Source organism: Dipodomys ordii, unplaced genomic scaffold, assembly GCF_000151885.1.
Source record: "Dipodomys ordii isolate 6190 unplaced genomic scaffold, Dord_2.0 Scaffold103, whole genome shotgun sequence".
Taxonomy (NCBI): Eukaryota; Metazoa; Chordata; class Mammalia; order Rodentia; family Heteromyidae; genus Dipodomys; species Dipodomys ordii.
Genome location: NW_012267319.1, coordinates 2,073,835 through 2,086,145, shown reverse-complemented (window position 1 = coordinate 2,086,145; position 12,311 = coordinate 2,073,835). Strand labels below are relative to the sequence as shown.

General features: G+C 57.0%; 2 protein-coding genes across 3 annotated transcripts in view; one reads left to right on the top strand and one right to left on the bottom strand.

The window, feature by feature from the left end:
• Ubash3a (ubiquitin associated and SH3 domain containing A) overlaps positions 1 to 2,151 on the bottom strand; it is a 31,558-nt gene extending 29,407 nt beyond the window's left edge. For both annotated transcript variants that reach the window (XM_013027410.1, XM_013027411.1), the window contains exon 1: positions 1,986 to 2,151. In XM_013027410.1, coding sequence (XP_012882864.1) covers positions 1,986 to 2,098 — 113 coding nt within the window. In that variant the 5' untranslated portion in view covers positions 2,099 to 2,151. The remainder of the gene's footprint in view (positions 1 to 1,985) is intronic.
• A 4,458-nt stretch (positions 2,152 to 6,609) lies between these two features.
• Tmprss3 (transmembrane protease, serine 3) overlaps positions 6,610 to 12,311 on the top strand; it is a 16,674-nt gene continuing 10,972 nt past the window's right edge. Inside the window, exons 1-4 of the mRNA XM_013027371.1 lie at positions 6,610 to 6,742; positions 8,876 to 8,986; positions 9,823 to 9,939; positions 10,259 to 10,382. Coding sequence (XP_012882825.1) covers positions 6,649 to 6,742; positions 8,876 to 8,986; positions 9,823 to 9,939; positions 10,259 to 10,382 — 446 coding nt within the window. The 5' untranslated portion in view covers positions 6,610 to 6,648. The remainder of the gene's footprint in view (positions 6,743 to 8,875; positions 8,987 to 9,822; positions 9,940 to 10,258; positions 10,383 to 12,311) is intronic.

Sequence of the window (12,311 nt, the reverse complement as noted above, 5' to 3'; positions counted from 1 at the left end):
GTCTGATGGTGCAGAGGCCTGTCTGATGGTGCAGAGACTGTCTGATGGTGCAGAGCCTGTCTGATGATGCTGAGGCCTGTCTGATAGTGTAGAGGCCTGTCTGATGGTGTAGAGCCTGTCTGATGGTGTAGAGGCCTGTCTGATAGTGTAGAGGCCTGTCTGATGATGCTGAGGCCTGTCTGATGGTATAGAGGCCTGTCTGATGGTGCAGAGGTCTGTCTGCTGGTATAGAGGCCTGTCTGATGGTGCAGAGGTCTGTCTGCTGGTGCAGAGGTCTGTCTGCTGGTATAGAGGCCTGTCTGATGGTATAGAGGCCTGTCTGATAGTGTAGAGGCCTGTCTGATGGTGTAGAGCCTGTCTGATGGTGTAGAGGCCTGTCTGATAGTGTAGAGGCCTGTCTGATGGTGCAGAGGTCTGTCTGCTGGTGCAGAGGCCTGTCTGATGGTGTAGAGGCCTGTCTGCTGGTGCAGAGGTCTGTCTGATGGTATAGAGGCCTGTCTGATGGTGCAGAGGCCTGTCTGATGGTGCAGAGGCCTATCTGATGGTGCAGAGCCTGTCTGATGGTGCAGAGACTGTCTGATGGTGTGGAGGCCTGTCTGATGATGCAGAGGTCTGTCTGCTGGTACAGAGGCCTGTCTGATGGTGTAGAGGCCTGTCTGATAGTGTAGAGGCCTGTCTGCTGGTGCAGAGCCTGTCTGATGGTGTAGAGGCCTGTCTGATGGTGCTGTCTGCTAGTGCAGAGGCCTGTCTGATGGTGTAGAGGCCTGTCTGATGGTGCAGAGCCTGTCTGATGATGCAGAGGCCTGTCTGATGGTGTAGAGGACTGTCTGATGGTGCAGAAGCCTGTCTGATGGTGCAGAAGCCTGTCTGATGGTGCAGAGGCTGGCCTGACAGGGAAAGAGAAAAGGTACTTCAGCTTGGAGGCCCTTCCTCCAGAATGGGCCGGGTTTTGTTACAGCACTGAAGGTGAGCTACCTCCCTTAACCCCGAGGTCACCTAACATGTATTTATAATGTATATTTACTTCTTAGCTCCAAGGGACCAGCGTTAAGAAGCAGATTTGCTGTGAGAGCTACAGCCGGGGTCAGCATTGTTTCATCCCTGTCTGATGGGAGACTCCCAGTGCTCAATGTTCTCGTGTGGAGGTGTTTCTCTTTGGATGAGCAGAGTGGCCCAGTACCCTTCTGGCCTTGCCTTGGCTTCCCTCCCACCTCCCTCGCTCCCTCCCTTTGCTCTCTCTTTCCCTCTCCTCTCCTTTCCTTTCTTATTTCTTTTTCTTTTATAGGTCTGAGACTTAGACTTGAACTTGGTATGGGCCACTCTTACCCATTGGCTAGAGCTCTAATGACTGAGCCATGCCTCCGACCCCCCTTTCCTTTCTTTTTATTAGCCATTTGAAACCTATCTATTATTTATCCAGACAGCTCTCCCCAGGTCGCCCAGGCTGACTTTGAGTCTTAGTCCTCCAGCCTCAGTATGTGTGCTGAGGCTTAATGGTGGGCCGCCACACCAGGCCCTTTCTACAATTCCTTCCCTATCCGTTTCCATCCTGGACCATCCCCGTACAAACGGCTTTTCCTGTGCCGATTAGAAACTGATGGGTCTGATGTGTCTCCAAAGGCCCTAGCATTAGAGACCCACAGTAGAGTTTGAGATGACTTTAATGTCACCTGCAGAGTCACTGGGCTGCAAAAAGAGGTTCAAGCTCCTCCAACCCCCTAGGACAGGGCGGGGACAGCCAGGACAACCCAGCTTGTGTTGGGGTCCCCGTCCACCCCGCGGTGGAGTTGGTCTCTCAGAGGTAAAGATCATCTCGTGCACCCAAAGCAGAAAGGGCCTGCTGGGGACGCTAGCCTGCGCTGTAAGGCACCCTCCCCGGCGCCAGCGCCCTGGGCCCGTCCCGTAGTTCTGTCCAAGGAGCCAGGTGGGCTCTGACTCTGCCTGGCCGGCCGGGCTGCAGGAGCTCAGCCGGCCACGGTACTCACGCGGTGTGCGCGGGGAAGCCCATGGCCAGGAGGGGGTCCAGGAGCGAGGGGGGGCTGCGGCCCTTGAGCTTGTTGGAGACCTTGGCGTAGAGCTGCGTCTCCCCAGCTGCCATCTCTTCCTGCCCGCAGGGCGAGAGGCACCTGCTAGCTGCGAGGAGACAGCCGAGGCCGCCAAGGAAAACCTCAAGCCTTTCAGGGCTGACGCGAGCTCTTATCCTGTTTGCATAATGATGGGTCTTCTGAACTCCCTCCGTGGGGCTGCCCACGGCTTCTGCCAGCCTCCGGTTACCGCAGTGGGCTCGGGGGCCCGCACTCCACGGAGTGGAGAGACACCCGCCCCTGTGTGGAGACGCGTCCATGCCGCATCTGCAAGGATCTGCTGCTTCTCCCAATTGTCCATTGACACGTGCTTCCCCTAGAAACTGAAGACATTAACGTGCACAGCCTGAGGTCTTTTTAGAGAGTGAGTGTGCACCCCAAAAATCTGCCAGTACCCACACACAGCAATCTGCAGCCCAAGGAGCCCCCTTCCCAGGGGACGCACTCCCCCTTCTCTGGGGAGACACGTGCTCGTGTCGGGGACCCTCTGGGGTGGGGTGGTGTGGGCAGGTGCCCCTAGGCACAGCACTCAACCTATACAACAGAGTGACAGGGTCTCCAGCCCCCATTTCCTGCCTGGGGAGTGCTCTCTCTCTGTCTCTCTCTGTCTCTGTTTCTGTCTCTCTCTCTCTCCACCTATCCTGGTGGATTAATTAAAATAACTCCTTGATAAAACTTAGAAAGGACTGGTGGCCTGGAGGGCAGGGGTGGGGTTGGGAGGGATGCGGGGAGAATGACGAAAGGGACAACTGTTATGTTTGTCGAGTGGCAACGCCAGTGTACAACCACTCCAAGATAAAAAGGAAATAAAAAAAAAGAAAGGCAAAGCAATCGTGCAAGGTTGAGGCCTCACTCTAGAACTTTCTTTCTTCCTTCCTTCCTTCCTTCCTTCCTTTCTTTCTTTCTTTCTTTCTTTCTTTCTTTCTTTCTTTCTTTCTTTCTTTCTTTTTCTTTGTTGGTCATGGGGCTTGAACTCTGGGCCTGGGCGCTGTCCCTCAGCTCTTCAGCTCAAGGTGGACGCTCTACCGCTTGAGCCACAGCACCACTTCTGGTTTTCTGGTGGGTTATTGGAGATAGGAGTCTCATGGAGTTTCCTGCCTGGGCTGGCTTGGAACCTCGATCCTCAGATCTCAGCCTCCTGAGTAGTTAGGATGACAGGTGTGAGCCACTGGTGCCCAGCTTACTCTAGAATTTTCTAAGCATCTCAGAAGCATGACCTCCTCATGTTTATATTCTCTGTTCCCTGGGAAGGAAATCACCACGCTACTTTCTCACTGAGCAGATGACTAGAACACGTGCTCTTTCTTCTTTTTATTTTTCAGTGTAGGGATCACGCCCTGGGGCTCGCTTACACTAGGCACGTGCTCTACCGTGAGTTCCTCTCCTCCAGTCCCTCGCAGCTAGTTTCTTTGCCTCCAAATGCATTTGTAAATTCCTGCACGGTCGCATATAGGTTGCTGTCATTTCTGTGTAGCGTTATATGAAACAAGAGTAGCGTAACTCACTTGTCTGTTTCCTTGTTGATACATATTTGGGCAAATGTGGTCATTTGTCTCCTCAGTCGCAGAGGAGGAAGCTTCCGGTGGCTGCACCGCCTGGTGGGCATGAAGTGATGTGTCACTGTGGCTTAATTTCCATTTCTCTGAATTGCAAGGATATTTCACAACATTTCCAAAGCCTATTGGCCATTTAGTACGCCCCAGGGGAAGTGCTGCTCAGATCTTTGCTCATTTCTTTCCCCCATTAGGTTGTTTGGTTTCTGTATCTCTTTGTGGGCATGCTAGTTACTGTTTCCCATATCCTGTTCAGGAAGCTGTCATTTACCTGCACTGGTGAAGAGCGTCTCTCGCGCTCCGTGGACCAGGTCACGGCGGTGACCTCGCAGCTATGACCGTGAGGAGGCCCCCGCTGTGCTCCTGAGAGGCAGGGCCACCTCTCCCTTACCTCCCCACTGACAGGATCTTTCCATCCCCCCCCCAAGTTTCATAGGGTGATGATGGCATGTTACACACTGTGTGTGTAATCGTCTGTTCTGGTCCATGATGTGTCCGTTTCTGTGCCTTTAGTTACAATTGTGTTTTGCCTTCTTCAAGAGCAGCTGGGTTTTTCTGGGCTCTTTGTATTTTCCTGCCTGGGCTGACTTTGAGCCTCAGTTCTCAGATCTCAGCATCCTGAGTCGCTAGGACAGGTGTGAGCAATTAGTACCCAGTTAACATTTTTTTTTAAAGGAAATTCTCTTTGAGTCATGGCACAAAGGGGTTACCATTCAGCCTTCCAGTGTGTGACTCCGACACACCTTGAGCAGTCCCCCCTCCCAGCGGTCTCCACATTTCCCACCCCAAGAACCTCCTTCTCCTCTCGCAGGGCTAACGTCATCCTGTCACCGGGAGACTCCTTCCTGGAGTCTGTCTTCACCACCTGTCCCGATGTGTCCCTCCTCTTCTTCCCGCGGTCCCTTTCCACCGCTACTTCCTGCCACCTGAGACCCCTCGGGAGAGCATGGCCAGCCCTGCTGTCTGCTCCGGGTCTCTGTGCCTGTCTCCTGGCAGACACTCAAGTCTGTGCCAGGTCAGCTCAGTACCGTGTGACTATGTGCCTAGCCCAGGCCTTCCAAAGACACTCAGCCCTTCCCAGCAGCAGGTCCCGTGGAGAAACGCCTCCCCTCAGGACACAGAGGCTGCTGCAGAATGCAGCGTGAGTGTGCGCAGGACGGCTGTGGCTGCGGCTGCGGGACTGAGCCTGGGGCTGGCTCAAAGACCCCGGCGAGGCGCCCACTGCCCGTGCGGCTGCCCGCTCAGCCCTGGGCGGGGCTCGAAGACAGCGCCTCTCTTCTGCTGAGCCCTGCCAGGCTGGCGATACCCTCCCCACCCCCGCCGCTGCATCCATACGGCCAGGGCTACTTGATAGCTACGTCCAGGTTGGGTTACACGGAGCCGCCACAATGCCATCGGCCGGCCGCGAGGACGAGACGGTGGCAGGGCTGAGTGACTTGGGAACTCTTTCCCCACCGGACGGACTCAGCGTTGGGCAGCGGCTCCCAGCACGCTGGGGTTTAGAATGAGAGAGGAAGTTACTCCCTGCCGGAAGGATGGCCGGTCCAGAAATGGTAAGCGAGGGCAGGCTGCCCCCAACCCCCAACCTCCCAGGAAACATTTCCCAGGAATTCTTGTTCTTTGTCTAAACTAGTTTGCCACCTGCTCACAATAGGCGATCATTCGCAAGCATCAAAACCCCAAACAGGCAAAGGTGAACTTGCTCATTTTCCATGATACACTTGTAAGCTACTCCCGTGATGAAAATGAAATCCATAGTTTTCGCTCACCCTGGCTTAGAGTCGGCTAAGACCCCGTGAACTAAGTTGGTTTTAAATGGCCGGTAATTCCATCTGGAACACCAGGCTTTATAACAGACGGCAGGAAGGCGATAAAAATAGACCCAAGTGTCCGAGTCACAAGCTGTGGGGCTTCCGTAGCTCTCGGCCATGGAGGGAGCAGGTTCCAGGGCTGGAATTCGAATTCTCCCGGGAGTGCTCTTCTTGTCCGGGTCCCCTCAGCGGCTCTCAGGGTCAGGGGGATGAAGGTGGCAGGCCCGGATTCCTCGCTGTTTCGAGGGGTGACTCCTCTCTCTGGCAGAGCCCCAGTGCGGCTCTGGGGCTGTCAGTAACTCCCGGCTGGCCTCCTGGAGGCTCAGATACTTTCATCCTTAACTGGGTCACCTCTGTGTGAGCCAGGGGGAGGACTGTGTTTACGAGAAGCTACTAATACCGCCCCTCCCAGCCTTCCACATTTTGGGACCGGGACATCATGTGAGTATCACAAGTCGTTACGTTTACGGTAGGGGCCTGTGGGTAGATGAAGAATTGAGCTTCTGTGGGGAAGACAGAAACAATCTAGGAAGGTGTGTGGCAAGTAAGTCGTCGTGTGAAGAATGGCGATCAGTAACGTCTACGTGGCAGGGGGCTGGTCTCTGAAGACGTGCATCCGATTGATTTAAGATGGGCTCACTACGTACGAGTTGACACTGAGTGGAAGGGAGCCAGTACTCCAGGTGTTTGTGAGGAAGGTCAAGGGCCAGGAGCCAGACAGACAAAGGGAGGGAATGGGGAGAATGGAGTCGTAATACTCAACGTCTATCCCGTGAAGCTAGTAAGACGGGGGGCGGGGGGGGAGGGGGGAGGGGCTGGGAGGGGGCGGGGAGGGAGGAGCCGCGTCCATCAGATGCGCTTGCTTATCAGATGACACGTTGAATTATACAACTACTTAGAACGAATGCATTTTTTGGGTAAAAAGATGGGCTGAACAATGGGAAAGTTAAGATTTGTGTGGAATGACACGAATGCTCCTTTGTGTGCCCTGTTATCTAGAAGTGAGTTCTTACTAGATAGGTAGCTGTGAAGAATCGGTCCCGGGTGGGCGTGTTGTCAGCTGTCAAGGATCTTAGACCCCCACGGAGACCCACCGGTGCTGAAACCGTTCCCGGAGAAGGAATGCTTTCTGTTCTTTCTGGGGTGCAGGAGGTGGAGGTGGAGGTGGAGGCCAGCCCGAGAGGCCCTGAAATAGTCACCATGGGGGAGAATGACCCTCCCGCAGCTGAAGCCCCCTTCTCCTTCCGATCGCTTTTTGGCCTTGATGACTTGAAAATAAGTCCTGTTGTGCCAGGTAGGTGGGAGCAGGTGGGACCGTGGGGTCCTTCTGGGGAGGGGCGGATGCGGCTGGGGGGGGCGTGTGCCTGGCCTCTCGCAGGCCAGCTGGACGCCTACCCTTCTCCTTGGGTCCGCAGAACCTGTGGAGGGAGGGGGTATTTGGGAAGTGAGCGTTGCCCTCCGCTGTTGCCAGCCCTGGGGAGGTTTTCGCTCTCTGTGTGGAGGTTTTCGGAGACCGGGGCTCCGTGGCAGACGGTCAGTCATGGAGGAGGCCCAACCCCGGCCAGGAAATCCAAGAGCCCTCCAGGAAGCCCCAAACTTGGTGGCCGCCTGCTTCCCTCCCTTGCAGAACATGTCAAACAAGCTGTAGGGCAGCAGAGGGGTTCGGTGCCCCCATGAAAGTCCAGCAGCCGCTCACCGATCCATTCCCAGCCACTGAAAGAGGAAAGCTGGTTTGGTGACCAGGGCGCCCCGCGTGGAGAAGCAGGGACCGGCCGTCAGCGAGTGTCTGAGGACATGAGCTGAGGCTGGGTCCTGCGTGTGGGGACCCGGGGGCCGTTGGATTCTGACTCCCAGAGCTGAGAGGGGACATGGTGGAGGCTGGGGCCGGGGCTTCCGAGAGCCAGAGCAGGGCTGCCCTGATAGGCCCCTTTCAGTAAGAATATGGCCTGGATGAACATATATGCAAATGAAGAAAAGAGCCTTGCCAGCATCTTGAGCTTTGCCCCGGGCCGCCCTCAGACTGCCGCCTGATCTGCGGTCTCCCTCCCCCGATAGATGCGAGCCACCGCCTCTGGTGTGTTGCTTGAGATGAGGTCTGTGGCTGAGCTGGCCCCATGCTGCCTTCTCCCTGACTTAAGCCTCCCGAGGAGTTTGGAATTACGGAGTCCTGTGCCCAGCCAATTCGATCCATTTTTAAGTGTTCTGTTGTACATTTACAATTTTACACAACTGAGTAGTCAGCCTGATTCACCACCCCCTGCCCTTACGGACTGCGCATTCCCCGTCACTTTGAACAGCAGTGGGCCCGCTAATGCGGTCATTCGGACCCCGATTCCCAGTCAGGGGTCATTCTCAGAAAGGCTGAAAGTTGTGCCTTGTGTCCATCCATCATCAGTGGTTATGCAGCCTTCTCTATCGTGGCGTGTCCCCCGGGGCTGGGTGAACGCCGTAGCGCCCTGGACAGCCACAGGAGAGCGTGTTCTTCCTTGGACATGGGCAGCAGGGGGCGGAGATAAGGGACTTGTTACCTCCGGGCCAGCCGGTGGTGTGGGCCAGGGGTCCTGCCCTCCCCGGAGCCCCCAGAGGCCTGGGTGTGGCTGGCAGTGCGGTGGTCTGTAGCTCGGGGCAAGGCGCAGTCGCATCCCGGGTGAAGGAGCTGCAGGCACACCTGCAGAGACGTTACATTTACCCCGCTGTGCTCCCTTGCCAGGAGGGACACTGTGTCTCCTGAGATCTCTGCATAGCCTTGGGGAGACAGCGTGGCACAAAATCTGCCCGTGTCTCTGGGTTGAAGGATCTGCCTGCGTCCTGTCTGAGGAACTTCTAGGGGACCCAGCACCTCCTCTCCTACCAAGACTCTGCCTGGCATTTCTCTGCAGGGATGTGTGCTGAGCTGGTGTCCCTGGTGGATGAAATAGGAGCTTATTGTCTCGGTTCTGAGATCCAGGGTTCTGCAGGTCCCTGCGCACTCTGGAATCCCCTGGGGTCTCTCCTGGCCTTGCCCAGGGTGCTCCTCTGTTCTTGGCCTCCTTCTTCACACGGCATGCTGTCCCCCTGAGCGCCTTCCTTTCGTTCTCCCTCTGTGCGTGTCTGGCTCTGTGCCCCATTTCCCCCTTTAGTGAAGGGCGCGAGTCACCCTAACCAGGCGCACCCTGAGGACCTCATCCACCTTGAGAGCTCCGTCGGGTTAGCGCCTCAGCCACTGCTTTCTGGACATGGTTCAGCCCACAGCCCCCGTCCTGTAACTAAGGACAGGTGGAGCTGGGCCAGCGTTCTAGAGAAGGTGGCTCTTTCTCTAAGGAGGCCAGCTTCCTTGGCTGGGGGACATTGTCCGCAGAGAGGTGACAGGGAGCCGAGAGCTAAGCTTTGCTTTGTGTGACTCAAAATGGAATGTTCTGGGCCTCCCTCCCCAACGTTGGTTTTCCAGATGCAGACGCGGTGGCCGCCCAGATCCTGTCTCTCCTGCCCCTGAAGTTTTTTCCGATCATCGTTGTGGGGCTCATCGCACTGATCCTGGCGCTGGCCATCGGGCTGGGCAGTGAGTACAGGCATTATTTAGTAGTCTCTCGAATGCCGGCTCAGGTATTCACGCTTGGACGGGCTTTCTCTCCCATCCGCCCTCGCTGCGGTCCGGCCTTAATCACTGGCAGCTGGTGTGTTTTTCGGGCTGCTCACTTGGGGTTGTATGAGCCATTGTGGGGCCCGCCGGGGGCGGGGGGCGGCATTGGCCATACCCAGGGCTTTGTCGCTGGGGTACCTGCCCAGCTAGAAGTTTCTGAAGGCAGCTGGTGAAACAGGATCCCACGCGGCCGGAGGGCAGAGTGCCAGCCCCGGGAGAGGGGACAAAGGCGTCCATTCACACTCTCCAGGCACACCAGCAATGTCTCTAGTGGGGCGCATGTGGCTTTTGAGAAAATGGGTCATGGAAAGAAGGGTCTCTAATAGGGAACAAGTTCTCATTTGTCTCCTCCCACAACGGGATCGCAGGTCAGTTTAATTTGCCATCTGCTCAGCCGTGTGGTCCCTGAGTTTGCTGGCTTCTGGCCCAGAGAAGGAAGGAGGAGGCGCTGGGGCGGCTGGGCAGAGCTCAGGCAGGCTCCTGGCTCCCAGGCTCGGCCGTGCAGTTTCTTTCCTGACCCCGAGCCCCGTGGAGTCTCAGGTCCCCTCGAGTCACGGTTCACGGGCCAGGCTGCATAGCAGGAGCGAGGCGAAGTCAGCACAGGAATTCAGCACAGAGACGGGGCCGTGGGGAGCCGGCTGGGGTGCGATTTCAGTACCGCTTCATTATTCATGGGCGTCGTTGTCCCTGGGCACTGGCGCGCCCGGGCACTGGCGTGCGGGCACTGACGCGCGCGGCTCTCTCCCTCTTCTCAGTCCACTTCGACTGCTCGGGGAAGTACAGGTGCCGCTCGTCTTTTAAGTGCATAGAACTGACAGCTCGCTGCGACGGAGTGTCGGACTGCAAAGATGGGGAGGATGAGTTCCGATGTGGTAAGGTCACCGGCAGCAGGAAGCTTCTAGAACCAACGCCAACCTCCCCCCCTGCAAAATGGGTGCCAGGCATATCCCGTCCTGCCCTCCGCTGGGCTCCACCCCACGCGAGCTGGGCTCAGGCGGCCAGCCCCGTGGGGGATCCCGGCTATCAGCCACACCTCCGCGAGGTCTCCGGTGCGGGCAGTGAGGAGCAGCGTTGCTCTGAGGTCGCTCTGGGGGTGAGGAGTGGGTCAGGCCGGGCCAAGCCGTGGTGCGGCCTCTGCCCTGGCCTCCAGCCCGTGCTGGCCACCACAGCCCCCTCCCTGTGCCCGGCCAGTCCGGGTGAGCGGCCGGAACGCCGCGCTCCAGGTGTTCGTGAGTGCTTCGTGGAGGACCGTGTGCGCAGACGACTGGAAAGGACACTACGCCACCATCGCCTGTGTCCAGCTGGGGTTTCCCAGGTGAGTCCTGGGCCTCGCCGGCCCCCGCGGAGCAGCCACAGTGACAATGGTGGCCGGGCAAGTTAAATGGGGTCTTGCTGACCTCCATCCTCATGGCCCCAGGAGCAGGGAACAAACCCAGGCAGGGGAGAAAGGGGCCGTGCCAGGGCCGTGTGAAGGCTTCTCAAGGCCAGGCCTGGAGCGCAGATGCCAAGGAGCCAGAAAGAGCTTTGGAGTCAAAGGTCTGGCCGAGTGGCCAACGTGGTGGAGCACCTGCCTCACGCGTGTGAGGCAAGCCTGGAACACTCAGACCAAGCTCACACCCCCACCAGCCCCAGAACACGTGCAAGGCCAGCGTCCGAGCAGACTGTCCCTCCAGATGCTGCTGACGTAGGCCGACAGTCCCAGCAGGCTTCACGCTGAGAGTCACATCTGCCACGTGACTTTCCACACAAGGCCATGCACTGGCGGTCAAACACGGGCCTCCCTCCCGCTCCTGGGTGCCCGTCACTGAACCCGGCTCCTCTTTGCCAGGGACTCACAGAATTACAGCACGTTAGGCTCCCGTGGTCTGCGCTCACCCCAGAAAGTGCGCAAGGCCGTGGTAGAGTGGCATCCCGTTGGCACCAGGAAGTGGAGTCGTCAAATCCACGGGCCCTGAATTCTCCACCAGATCTCAATGTTGGTGCTCACAGGCCAGGTTTCATATAGTTAGCTGCTATCCTGCGCAGCCTGGGAGCCTGCCCCTGGGCCCCGCTAGTGTCCACCAAGCCTGTCTCCTCCTGTGAACCTCCACTGTGAAACCAGTTCAAGTTCAATGACAGCTGTGGCAAGTGCTCATGGAGAGGCGTTTGGGAATTCAGCTCTGCTTCCCATGGCACACAAACAGACAAGCAGACAGATAGGCAGGCAGACAGACAGATGGACAGATGCACCACTGCCAAGAGCCAAGAACTTTCCCATCAGGCATTTCTGTCCCCTGCCAGCCTCTTCCTCCCTGTCTGCCGCTCTTGCTCCGGGACTATCATCCACCTCCAAATCCTAGACCTCTGCTCCACGGCCGGGAAACAATCAGCCCCCCCCCCCCCCCCCCGCCAGCTGCTCGGCAGCTACAGTTCTTCTCTTGCCCAGCCTGCTGGACACATGCCCCTTTTCACCTTCAGCATGCCCCCCAAGAGGAAGCCTGGGGAGCAGCCTCCACCCCTGCCCCACGCTGTAAATGTGCCCCTGCCTGCCCTGTCCCTTGCTTCCTTTCTCAGACCTTGCATTCTTCCTGCTTCTCTTAAAAAAACCCTCCTCGAATCAATCTTCTCTTCCCCACCAAGGCCAATACCTATGCTTTTAAAAGCAAAGCAAAACAAAAGAACAGTCTTGCTGTAGTCTTGGGAAGTCACCTGACTTGATGCCACCTCAGTTTCCTGCCTGGGAGGACCTCTGAGTTCTGTGGAGTTTAGGGTGCTGTGCGAGTGTGCGGCGCTGGTGCTACTCGGAGCTCCTCCAGGAGCCCTGGGTCCCTTACACTTCACGCTGCTGCCTGCCCCAGGTCCTTCCTGCCCAGAGACAGCAGCTTCTCCCGTACAGAGCCTGCCCAGCAGTGGGCCAGCAACATGGGGCTGGCTGTGAGGGTCATCACCAGGGCTTCCTGGAATTTTATTTATTTATTTTTGTCAGTCGTGGGTCTTGAACTCTGGACCTGGGCGCTGTCCCTCAGCTCTTCAGCTCAAGGAGAGCCCTTTTCTGCTTGAGCTATAGCGCCATTCCGATTTTCTGGTGGTTTATTAGAGATAAGAGTCTCATGGACTTTCCTGCCTGGGCTGGCTTTGAACCGTGATCCTCAGATCTCAGCCTCCTGAGTAGCTAGGATGACAGGCGTGAGCCAGCGGTGCCCAGCAAACTATTTATATTTATACTATCTTTAATTAAAAATGGAGATGATGAGAATTTTCCTGC